At 39.1% G+C, this 13,320-nt stretch overlaps 1 protein-coding gene across 1 annotated transcript in view; it reads left to right on the forward strand.

The window, feature by feature from the left end:
- DTWD2 (DTW domain containing 2) overlaps window positions 1–13,320 on the forward strand; it is a 152,524-nt gene that overhangs the window by 33,677 nt on the left and 105,527 nt on the right. Inside the window, exons 2-3 of the mRNA XM_025215898.1 lie at window positions 6,455–6,545; window positions 10,608–10,702. Coding sequence (XP_025071683.1) covers window positions 6,455–6,545; window positions 10,608–10,702 — 186 coding nt within the window. The remainder of the gene's footprint in view (window positions 1–6,454; window positions 6,546–10,607; window positions 10,703–13,320) is intronic.

Consider the following 13,320-nt stretch of genomic DNA (forward strand, 5'->3'; position numbering starts at 1 on the left):
CATTGATGAAAATGTTGAAGAAAACTGGGTTAAGCACAGAACCCTACGGCACCTCGAATAGTGGGCATATAGCCTTATCCTTTGCCTAACCCCTGATTATCTTTTAACCAGCTCTTTGATCACAAAAGCACCTTCCCTACAATCTCATGGCAGTTCATGGGTTCCAAGATCATAGTATCATAGATGACTTGTTCTAGAAAGCAGGCATTTATTACATTTATTTCATCCAGAAGCTTTGTCTCCACATCTTGCACTGTTGAAGTGTTTACCTAGACTATGTGAGGGTAGTGGAAGTCTCCCATTATTACTGCTTTTCCCATTCTGACAGCTTCCCCAGTCTCCCTAAGCATTTCATAATCACCTTCACTTTCCTGATCAAGTGGTTCGTAGTACAATCCTAGTACTACATCCTTTTATTCAAGTCTGGAACTTACCCACAGGGATTCTATGGTAGTTTTCCTTTCAGATGAGATTTTTATGTAGTTGCTGTGTATGCTATTTTACAGTGCCACTCCTCCACCTCCATATCCTACTTTGTCATTCTGATATTCTTTGTAATGCAGTATAATAGTATCCCATTGATTAACATCTTCCATCAGGTCTCTGAAACAGACATAGAATAATACTTTATTTTCTAAGTCACTATTTAATACTAGGCATTCTAATCCACCCATCTTACTTTTTCGGCTTCTGGCAATCTGCACCACAGGCAGACAGAAAGGATAAATGGATTTTGGAAAAGCGCACTTGTAGCCTGCAACACTTAAAAGTCTACAGTGCTTCCCTTTTTAACACAAAGCAGCAAAACTGAGTATGTGTTCTCAGATTTTATAAAATATATTTAACTAGATTCTAGTCTAACACTATAAATCTCTGAATACTGATTTAGTGTGTGTTTAATGTGCATTAGTATAAAATACATGTAGGTGGAAAAGAATGATGGGCTGGCCTTTGCTCAGACTCCTCAGGTGGGTTTTGACCCTGAGGCCTCTGGTGTTTTGGCCTTGAACTTGAAGCAGCCATCTATATTTGGCCAGTTACATTTCCTTGAAAATACTGAGTCTGTAGCCTGACCTTGACAGTGTTGGAACATAATGATGTTGAAACTATTGAAAATGGCTCAAAAACATCAGCTTCCTCTTTGCTTTTAATGCTGGACATTGTGTTTCAAGAATGTGTCTTGTGACGCACTTAGCCCTGCTTTAGTTCTTAGGCCAAAGAAGTTAACACTATTTTGATATTATTCTGTAGCCTTACTCTGGGAAAAAATGCCAGAATTAATTATAGTGGCTTTTTAATGTTTATATTTAGAAAAAAGCTACATGTCTACAATTCCACATAATTGCCTGTGGGAGGCATCAGGAAGGACCCAAAAAAGTACATATATTTGCGTTCCCAGAACATTGTCTGTTTTAAAGAGCTGTGAATATCTTCCAGCAGGTTGAAAATTGGGATAAAAATGAGCACAATCAAGTTGGGGGCATACCTAGATCTTATTTGTGAGAGGACTTTACAGAAGTTGTTGGAAAGGTTTGCAGGATACCAGAGTATTTGGTCTCCTGCACTTTCACCTTTACAGTACCCCTGCCCAACAGCTGTTAGTCACGGCAGGCTGGACACCGGACAAAGGCAATGTCAACTGGCTGGTCTCCGCCCTGTTGGGAAAGTCTTTGAATGATAAGCTCAGCATAGTGTCTTTGTATGTGAACAAAATATTAGTGTGAATTTGAACATTACTATTTCAGTACATAATGCATATATTTAAATGAACTGGACAAACTGTCTGAGGCCTTCACACCTTTCTGAACATTTCAACTGTTATTAAAACCATCATATTTGCACAAATGCACCTAGAGGTGATATCACAGTCTGGAATGGCCTCAGGATAATTTTCCAGATGCTGGGAGAACTGATCATTCTTTTTAGTAAAATCTCAACTAAATTAAAATTATGGTTAAACAGATGCTAATATAAAATTAACCATGTTTCTAAAGAAGGTTCCCATTTGCCAGTGGTTGGTCTACATGCCAGTGTTTCCTTATTACCCCTACGAAAAGAATCATTGCCATGTAGCATGGCTTAGGTAGAGAGAGAGACTTTTCAAGATTTCTTGTCACAGAGCTTGACCCAGATCACTCCTTTTGGTCTAAAGAGGGAAGAAAACTATGTTTTTGTTTGCTAGTAAAGCCCAAGATTGAAACTTCTAGTCAGATGTACTAACACATTGAAACAGAAGGCAAAAATACAAAATTAATGACTGTTTAGCCAGCCTTTATGCTGGCCACTTTTTTGGCTTTCGAACAGAATTTTACCATTCTGCCCTGTAGGAAAGGCCCCGCCCCCCCCCCCCCCCGGGCTTTCCTCTCCCATCCTGATCTGTGAGGAACCCCACAACTTGCATGCCTGTGATTTAAAAGGTTTTTCTGTAAAAAGAACAATAATCATTAGGTACTAAAGTGAAAGTATAGAAAGAAGTGTGTGAGCCTCAGGGTGAGGTTGTACAAGTACATAATTAAAATAATTAGGCGTGTCAATGGGTGCTTAAATGTAAGTGATGTACATTAAGCTATATTGAAAAGTACTGTTTGCAGTGCTTTGTACTCCACTTTCTACATTCAAGTTATGGATAAGGTTGATTTTTGTAATGTTTTGAAAATGCATGCTTTCTTTAAACTTCCTTATTTTACAAGGTTAACAAAGTTTACCAACCAAAAATACACTCAAGTGTGGAAAGGATACAAAAAGGTAGCAACAGATTTTTTATAAAAATTAGATCTGAAAATAAAGTAAACAGTATCTAGAAGACTTCATTATAGTAAACATCCTGAGGTCAGAATTTATTTATTCAGTACTATTTCCTTCTGCCTGTAAAAACTAGCGAACAATGCAGCCCTTTGAATTGAAGTCAGGAATTTACTAATTTGGAAGCTGATTTATGTAGTGGTGTTGACCCCTCAGATGGATTCTGAGAACCAAGGAGAGTTTGCAAAGCTAGCCCCACCAAAATTAAATATGTACAATATAAGAACATCTAAATTTTAATAGCAAATTCAATTTCTATAAATGACTAAACAGTATAGATAAGGCATATCTAGCAAGTGATTAAAATTTATAAAATGCACATTTATCTAAAGGCATAATAATCTTATTAATATTTGCAAGCAATTTAACCTTAACATTTACAAGTCTTAAGGTCTTAAAAAGTCTCTAGCAGGAGGCCAGCCCATTAAGAAAAGGACTGTCTTACCTAGGTTTCGAAAACAAAGTTGCTAAGTAGCATTAACCAGACACACTTGCTAGTGGGCAATTCAGTAAGAACTGTAGTTCAAGACTGAAGAGGAAAAATACCAAAGTGGACCCAGTTTTTATAGTCTACCGTTTGGCTAAAATATTGGAAAGCTTACTAATTAAGATTTTTAAAAAATTAAGCATTCCTAACAGGTGCTGTTCTAATTAATATTCATATTCCTGTTCTTATTTCATCTGTATCCTTTACCTTCTCTAAGATTAACCTATCATCAAACCAGTAAATGCACTGGAGGCAATCTTGCAACATTTACCTTTTTTTTTTTCCAAACCATCTTTGAGTTTTCTAAAATGATATTCTCTTGCCTGATCCTTTTCTTTGCCTGTTCTTCTCTTAGGCAAACAGTAGTCAGCTAAATGCAGGCACCTTTATATTATCCCATCATTAAACAGCTTCAGGCCTATTGTAGTTTACAATGGGTATTTATAACTTAATCTCTGCCATATAGAAAATGCCATAATTGGAAAACCTTAACTAACAGCTTCTCTTTATTAATACTATGAATTTGATAACATCTGACAGAAATTAAGAATTCATACTTAACAGAAAATTGAATTGTCAGGAAATGAAAGAGCATTAAATTCTGAGAAAAAAGAAATCGAGCTTGTGTCAAACACTCAAGACAAACACAGCAAGTATTTGCAGTTCCACTTTATCAAATTGTACTGAGATTTTATCTTTATTTAACACAACTCTTCTGAACACACCAAATAGATGTATCTTTAAATAAGAGAAATTGATAAGGCAATGTTCATTACTCTGGAGAAAAAATGGCCTATAGAAATTTATTCGAAAGCATTAATACAGAATGCCCCAAATTATTAAAAAGATATCTCCTTTTTTGTGTGTTTGAGATATTTGCTCACAACATCTGAAAATGATTTAGTGCTTTTCCAGTTGATAGAATAGTTTTAGGGACTTTTTGGACTGCTTATTTCAGTGTAGTTGGATCCTAGAGGAGAGGCCTAAGTTAGGGAATGTGAGGACTGAATTTAGGCCTTTGCATAAAAGACTAGAAGAGTGAACTTTAAAAGGAAGACATGGCCGCCAGAGATGTGGGTTTTCCAGAAAATTTTGAATTGGAAAATTATCCGGAAAATTTTCTAATGCCCTAAATAGAGTGTGATCTGATTTTGCATGTTTATTTGACTTATATTTAGTAAACAAAACTAAAAAAGTACCCCCATGTTAATTTATTATCCTAGTAGCCACAAGTATTTGAACTGAAATATTTGATTAGGAAAAAAATGAAATACAGCACACTTAATGTGGTTTAAATGTTATATTCAAACAAATTCAAAGCTTTATGTGGAAAGAAATTATTTTTATTGGAATACTTGTAAAAATGTAAAGACAATACCCAATAGCTTGTACTTCCCTTACATTGTTCTGCTCTGTGTGTTTGCTGAACTGAAAGTGAAACAAAAAATAATCACGGTTTTAGTTTTGGTTTTGCTTTTACTTGCAGTCAGAAATAAAATAGTAATTTTAACTTTGGTTTTGATTTGACCTGCACAGCCAAATAGGTGAATTCATAACTTGATTTTTGGTTTGGATTATTATGTGAGTGCATTTACATTCCTGTTTACAAATCAATAAAACCTATATACTCTCTCATACTCCTCGTAGGGATAATCACCTGAAAAACATTCATTACAACTTTGAAACTGTCAAGTTGCCTAATGTTGTATTGGCATCCATTCATTGTTACTAATGAATTTTATGAAACAATGACTTTCTAGAAATGGAAAATTTCCCATGGAAAAATAAAGCACTGGAAAATTTTCTGCCCCACATCTCTGATGACCACTGAATACAGTGGTAACGTGTAGGGCGTGCATGGGCGTACTTGACAAGAGGTATGGACTAAAGCAAGAATTGGCACAAGCTGTCAGCTGCTGACACTGCTAGTGTTGAATGCAGGCTAGTGCCAGTCATGTTACATATGCAGTGGAGAGATACCCAATGCAAAATATGCAGTCAGATTGTGGTAAGAAAAGGTTGCAGGGTGTACCACAAAGCAGGAGTGGCCTGTGTGTATGGCACGTGGAAGGTCAGAGGGGGGATGGGCAACTTGGTAGCAACTAGGGCAGGAAGCAAAAAGCAGAATAGCAGATCAGGAGGGAGTACAGACCAGGGAGCAGAAAGCAGAGCAGCAAGTTGGGCAGATGAAAAGTTCAGAATGGCACTCGGGGAAAGGTAGAGGGCTAATTTGTGGCATGCCTGACAAAAATGTTGGACCCCTCTGGCACAAGGGATTGTTGTTTCAGCTTTTTAACTTCAAGGGAAAGAATTTTCTTTTCAGATTTGTTTACCAATTTTAAAAACATTACCGTCATAATCTTAATACTAGAAAAATGTTTTTCCAAACGGACAATTAAAATATACTCTTAAACAGGTGTTTTTAAACATATGTTTTAGTTGATTTACACTGTAATTTAATGATGTTACTTTCTTGTAATATTGTCTCTGATTTCCTCTACTACTCTTTGTACCTCGTTCTTTGCGTCTTTTAGTGCTTGGACGTACAACGTCCCTTCACATTGTACGTTTAAAAAAAAATCTTTCTTCATAAGGCTGTTCTTCCACAACACCTTACACCAGCAGTACATGGAGTTCAGCAGAGTTCAAATATTGTTTGTAAGTTTCTGATGCAGGAATTATAGAAACAAAGAAGGGCAGTTCCAAACATGCTGACAGTATGGAATTAAGTATATCAAGTACATGGTCAATATATAGTATGTCTAATGTATACACATTAGTCGTCTTCCCCATTTTTTGGTTGGTTCCCTTATTTGAGGTGGAAAGTCTGGATCCCTTTAATGATCTGATTCCTTCCTTGATCCAGGTACAGTCATCATTTTTTTTTCTCTCGACAAGAATGGAAACACATCTTTCTCAAAGTATTTAATCCTAACTGATCTTCCTAAGGGATATCTGTGAATACTTCTTTCAGACAGACTTTTTGCATAAAAACTCGCAAATAATAGCAAAAGCAGCAGCAAAAACTATGTAAATAGGTTTGTCTGAATACACTGTGTTGTACAGGAAAGTGCTAACACCTCTCCTGGGAAATGGGAAGGTTTGTGTAATTCAGTGTATATAATTGTGTATGTGTTGTTTTTCTCCCCACCCCCTTCTTTGCAGCCGTCCACAGAAGGTGTGCTTGTGTCCGTTTTTGCCAGTACATCCTCTAAAGGTCTCCACCTGCTTGTATATAATTCAGCATCCGGCAGAGGTGAGTAAGGTTATGGGAACTGTCAAAGTTCAACTAGAAGCTTAGTAGCAAAGAGTGTGGGAGAGAGCAAAGGGAAACAATCCTGTCCAGATGCATACAATTCCCTTAGCTTCTAAAATAGTACGAAGGCTGAACAAGTAGTTCATATGACTTGTTAATGTTATTTATTCATTTGTGTTTAAAGTGTCACTATTCTCTTTATTCTTTCCTCTTCTTGAATCATAACATGCTCATGTAACTCTTATCCATATGACATCCTTCCTTGTATGTGGAGTCTCATTTAGCTTAGTAGGGCTACATGAACTCATGAACTGCAAGCACTAGCCTTGATACAGCTAGTAACTTGAAACTGGTTCAATCTGAATGCATGTTAGGATCTATGTTAAATTTCTGCTATATTCTATTAATATACTTGTTACATTCTATTAAATATTACATCTATAAAAATCAAGTAGACCCTAGTGGATATAACCTAAGAGACAAATGTCTGATGGTAACTTCTTGCCTCTTATCAATTAAATGTAATGCAAATAATCAGCTTTTTTGATGTTGATGGACCCCAGTTGCAACAGATGTGAAAAGATGCTGGATTAGGAGTTACGTTGGATTAATTTTCCCAGCTTGGCTCTTGTATGAAGTGAGGCATCTCTTTTGTGCATTTTCCGCCACCTGCTGTATGTTTCAGATGTTAAATTCTTCAGGGCAAGGGCTGTTACTACTTAATATGTCTGCATAGTGGCTAGTGTCTGGGATGTTGGAGCTCTTAGCTTTTGAGGCACCTCTGGGCCTTGCTGAAATACAGCTACAACTTGTGAATCATTGAAGTGCTTAAGAATATTTTAAACCATTTGTTAAAAAGGGGTAGTTTAAAAAATGTGCTGAAGTACTTTGAATCAGGGCCATTTGAAAGATCTGTGAAGTTGTCTGATGATTCTGTTTTCTGAGGACCTTTGTGAAAAAAACATCTGCAATTGGAACAATATGCAAGTTATCCCTGAGCCAGTGGAGACAACAGCCACCACAATTGAACAGAAAGTCAGCATTGGCCAGTACTCACCTAAACAAGTATCTTATCCTGTAATGAGGAGAAGAGAATGCCACCCATTGCATCAGAAGATTTGGCACCCATGCCCAGAAAATATAACTTTGTCACCTCCGGGAGGGTTTCTTAGTTCCTTCATTGCAAGGGCCATATGCATATTAGGTAGAGCTGTGAGGTTAGTGACATTTGCATTAACAGAGGCAGGCTTTTGGTTTCTAATGTTTGGTATAGCAAAAGAGACATATAGCACAATTGAGCTTTGTCTTTAAAAAAAAAAGGGGGGGGGGCTTTTTAGCCATCCCACAAACATTAAATGAATGAGTTGAGAGCTGTTCCACCCTCCTTTAGTTTACATACACCGGTTTCCTACTGGAAATGAATAAAGCAGGCTTAGAGAGATTTTCTAATCTCATAATTGTCAGCTTCAAGTTACTGCTGAGGAAGAAGACCCCAGGGACTGCCACTTGGGTTCTTCAGATACCACTGTTTACTATGAAATACCTCACTGATGGCAGACCTGTAAAGTGAGAGAATGTCCTTGCCTGAACATACCTGGGCAATTAGCTTTTGAAAAGAAAATGACCTCTCATTCACTATGGCAAATTATGAAAAAGTCCATATCTTACCTATCACAGATAGTCTCACAGATGTTCAAGAGCTCCTATGTATTCCATCCACTCTAGAGTGGCAAGAGCATACCTAGAGAGGAGAAGCTTTTGTTTTCACACCTGGTGGTATTCAAGGTACCTCAAGGCTTGGTAATTCAGAAGTGTCCTGGAACGTGATGGTTATAGCTGGATGTTCTGAAGTTTAGTCCATATTATCACAGAGAATACTAAAATGGACAACAAAACATATTGTAATATAATTACCAGGTGGTTATACTTCTACTGTACTGCATATTAGTCTGCTACAAACAACTCAAGTGATACCCTGAACTTCTTCAAGAATGTGCCATTGTCAGAAATCTGTGAAGTGACTATGTGGAGTAAACCCTGAAATTTAAACACCGCTTCTTAAATTTGGGATCTGAGTTGCATGAGGAGTTTGACGGAATTGTACAACAATTTCTGCATGACAGAGGTGGCTGGTATTGCTCATTCTTGCAGTCTTCTGTCACATAAAATTGAATCCACGCTAACATACTCTCAGCAAATGGTTACTCATTGTAATATTCCAGAGCATTAAGATAATTTTTTTTGTTTGCTGGTTAAGTGCTGGAGTTTTGTTTGTTTGTTGGATTTTTTTGGACCATGGTATATAATCTGGCAAATTTTGCAAAATGACTACAGGCAAAACTAAGTCCTTCTTTCTCGCATACCATCTCTTTTTCAGTTAGTACTTATGTCCATCATGCCTGACAAATTAATAGTAATATGAATTACTATTCAGTGAAATAGTCTTAAGAGTTCAGAGTTCTTGATCCCTAAAAGAAAAAAATCATTTCAAATAAGCCTCTGTATCAAAGTCAGGTGTCCTTGTAGGTGATGGAAAAAATTTTTAATTTTGTACTAATTTATATGTCTGTACATCACCTTGTACTAGGTGGCTGTACAGTTTGGAATCCCTCATGCTCTCTTGCTCCCTGACTCTCCCCAATCAGCACCCCCTGTGTGTATTAAAATATATAGTAATTTGCATTATTAAATTCACTGATCAAGTCAGCTTCTTAGTGTTGTAGTTCTCATTTTGTGTTACCCTTTATGTTATGATTCTAGAGCTTTTTAAGCCCCTGTATCACTGAAGCTAATAGTAGTTTTTCATTAACTTGGATAGGAGCAAGGAGTAGGTTGAATGCCTAGGGTGAAAATCCATTGAGATGGGTATCTTGGAGAGTGAGAGAGGAATAATTTTGTGTCTGTTTAAAAAAAAAAGAGTTTTCTGAAGTTAGACTTCACAATGAGTCTCTTTTCTAAATAATTTTCCACCCTGAAGTTAAACTGTGCTTTCCCTTTTTTTTTCCTTCAATTTTTAATGGGTATTGGAAGTGTTATCTTCTGCCTAAAAGAAATTGGACAAGTCTTAGGCCATGGACAGGCATTCATTTCTAGCAGTAAGTCTCTCTCTCATATTCTTAACCAGTAGAAAAATAACCCATGAGCTGGAGTGTACATGTGTGCCCTCCCTCTGGCCTGCAGGGCAGGCTGGCATTTGGCAGCTGCTGAAAAGCAGAAGATGCCACAGACAGCACTGGGAGTCTTCCTACCTTGGGAGGATACCCCCTGCCCCACTAGATGGGTTCCAGCTAATTGGCAGGGTGGGGAAAGTCATTCTCCTGCTGCAGGAACCCTTCTGGTTCCCAATGTGAGAGAGAGAATAGCCTTTCCTCTGTGCCCTCCTCTGGGCTGACTTGGAGAAATGTGAAGAGAGGAGGTGGAATTCTCCCACAGTAGCAAGGCTTTTGTTGCAAAGCAGTCGCAGTCTGCCTCCCCAGGTGCTCTTCTGAGCCTACCCAGGACAGTGCAGGAGGAGGCAGGGGTATTGTCTGGAAACAGCAAGGCTCTTAGAGCCTTGCGACTGCAGCACAGGAGCCTGCCTACCCCTGCTCTGCTCTGAGCTGACCTGCAGCTAGTTCTCTTCCGCAAGAAATCCCTCCAACAGTTGTATGCTCTTTTTTTGTCCTGGGAGAGAGACTGTTATCCCGACACTAATGTAATACCTGTTCATGGCCTTAGGGTCAAGCTAAATAGTTTGGCAATGTCAGGGTGGAAGTCCCCACTCGGCCAAAATATGTAAAACTTCAGTCTGTAAGTAAATCCTTCCAGGTCTGAGCAAGTTCATAAAAGCATGCAGTCCTAGTTTATATAGAGAAGTTTATTTTCTGAAAGCAACTATTACACATGGGTGCTACATGGTAAAGAATACATTTAAAATTGGTATTTGGATAGTTTTTTCTGTTGTAGATGTTTTCTGTCACTCAGAGCCTGTATGATATATGTGTTTGGAAGCTTCTTATGGGATTTAAAAAAACTTTGTGTTTGCATTTTTTTTTCTAAAACAGTTTTCTTCTTTGATTAAAGGAAAGTAGAGTGTTGCGGACAGTACCTCTTCTAGCAGCTTGCCTACCCCAAGAAAAGTGTAAAGTTTTGATTGGTCGACGCTTTAGTGAAGACAGGTTAGTAGAACTGCTGACACAACTTCTGTTCCTCATTGTATACTATTTGATGCATTCAGTTCAGTATTTGCACTGATATTTTAAATATAGCATGTTCAGTGCTATGCAATGTCAGATTCACCAGGAGGAAAAAATCAGTGCTTCATTCTATATAGTTCTTTACTTTTCATTCCATCCAGGAAGAGCGCACACCAACTGCTGAAGCTTCCATAGCCTGACGAAGGGTTTTTGAACCAGAAAGCTTGCTTAATAACTATTCTCCAACCATTTGGGTTGGTCTAATAAAAGATATCAAATTCACCCAAGGAACCTTGTCTGCCTATGTCCTTAGACCAACACGGCTACAACCTACACCCCTGAATTATAGCAATGTACTTGCATTTAATTTCATATTATTTTCAGGTATTGCTCAGGTTCAGCAAGTAGAGATGTTCCAGGTCACATAAAACTTATGAGTTTATAACACTCCTGGGTAGTTGGCCCCTGCACATGTGTAGTGTAATCAATTTGGGTTGGTCTAATAAAAGATATCAAATTCACCCAAGGAACCTTGTCATTCTATATAATGCTTTTTGACCTGTTTTCTTTCCAGTGACTGCATCTACATGAGATGCTGACTGCACATTCATTACTGTGCAGTTATTTAGTACCTGTATAAACAAACACTAAGTGACTGTGCAGTAACCCAAGTAACTGGACAGTAGCACCGGCTTTTTTGTGATACTGGCTGTGCAGTAGTCTGAGACTACTGTGCAATAGTGTTGCATCACAGTTTCTGCCACGTGACACTACTGCGCAGTTGTCTTGGGCACTGTGCAGTCAGCATTTTGTGTAGATGCAGCCAGTTTATAATAAATCAGCTTTTTGTCAGGACCCTGGAGTGAAATGTTTTTACTCCTTTGTGTAGGGAGGCTGCTTTCCTTTGTTTTCTGTCATGTTATCTTTTTAACAGTATTCTTTCTGCGTAGGGAATAGACACATGATTTGCAATCCTAAAATTGCATAATTTACTTGGAATGCAGTGTAGAATTATCCTGGGAAAAATTGGGATATAGCTTAAACTGGCATTAAAAACTGGCTGGTGTCTGCAGCTAGCAGGGGATAGCTGTTACATGTTCCCCTTTGCCAGATAGTGCTGAAATACACTAATAGCACTGACAGACAAGCAGGTACCCCAGGGAAGTTGCTTTCAGTCTGCTCCAGGCCTTGATGAAATTCACACGTAGGGAAAAAAAGTAAATTTACAATTGTGTAAATGTGACCAGTCCGTAGATTTCAAACTTTTCAATGCAGGAACCATTTTTACACTGTGGTTTGTTCAGTTGCTGGCACAACTAGCACTTTAATGTTACTGCAATACAAATCTAATGTGCGTTGATTGATACAGTCACTTTATGTACCTGGAAAGAGGGAATTCCAAGATTACTATGAAAGGAGTTGAAGAATTTGTTGTACTTATTTTTTGGCAAAATTTGCAATTTTTTTCTTTTTGTTGAATGTACTGTATAGCAATTTATTCAAATCTGTTTATTATTTCAAGACTTCTAACAATATTAGTCTTAAATATTGCCTCTGGATAAATCTTGCTTCTAGAAACAGTCTTTGGTTCAAATACTAATGACATTTTACTGACAGCAGGCAAAAGGGGTTTAAATACTGATGAAACATTCATTTTAAAACTGAATTTAAGGATAGGGCAAACTAATGTAGAATCCACCCAGCTCTACTAAACAGATGTCATGGGCAATTCAGAATGCTAGTCCCTTGTCACCAAGGATGGCATCTTTTCAGAAAGAGTATTAAAGTTGTTAAAATATTTGTTAACAAAAAGAGAACTACCAAAAAAATGGTTATTATGTTTAATTCTGCCCTGTGTCCAGAGTCCTGCAGCCTTGAATTTCCCACTCTGTGTTCGAGCCCAACTGCAGAGGAGCAGGGAGCTGCACTTCTCAGAGCCAAGTTCTGCAGTTTGGGCAGATGTGGGTAGCATCAACTAGGTCCAGACGTGGGAGCTCCGATTGGCTGGTTCCACTGTGGCCTGAGTGGACACTGGGGCATTGACTGTGGCCAAAAAAGCCAGGAGCAGAATACATCTCCCTAAGTGCTTCAGTGCTGGGCATTTCCACCCTGAAGCACTCTGGGGTATGTTCTACTCCTTGCTGGCCTGGGATTGATATGCTGTCTTTCTAGACCAGGGGTCGGCAACCCCCAGCATGTGTGCCAAGCATGGCACGCGAGGCCATTTTGCTCGGCACGCCACAGCCAGCCCCAGCTCTGGGTAGCTGCTGCCAGCAACGAAGCCCAGGCTGCTCCCAGTAGGGCTTGCAGCGTTCCAGCTGCCACTCGCGGGGGGGCTCCCGGCTGGCAGCAGTTCCCCAGACCCGGGGCTGGCTGCAGCCTGGAGGTTCCAAACAGCTGTGCCGGTCTCCTGCATCAGCTCCACTCAGGTGCGTGCACCCGTGCATTGGAGCCGGCGGTGAGGGAGGGGCCTGAGGCAGCGCAGCCCCAGTCTCTCCTCTGCTCCTGGCACAGAGGTGATGGCAGGCTTCCGGAGCCCGGCACAGCCGTTTGTAGCCTGCCCGCTGCTTGCTTCCTGCAGCTGCCCAGAGCCCGGGCTG

This window comes from Alligator sinensis, unplaced genomic scaffold (genome assembly GCF_000455745.1).
Source record: "Alligator sinensis unplaced genomic scaffold, ASM45574v1 scaffold418_2, whole genome shotgun sequence".
Classification (NCBI taxonomy): domain Eukaryota; kingdom Metazoa; phylum Chordata; order Crocodylia; family Alligatoridae; genus Alligator; species Alligator sinensis.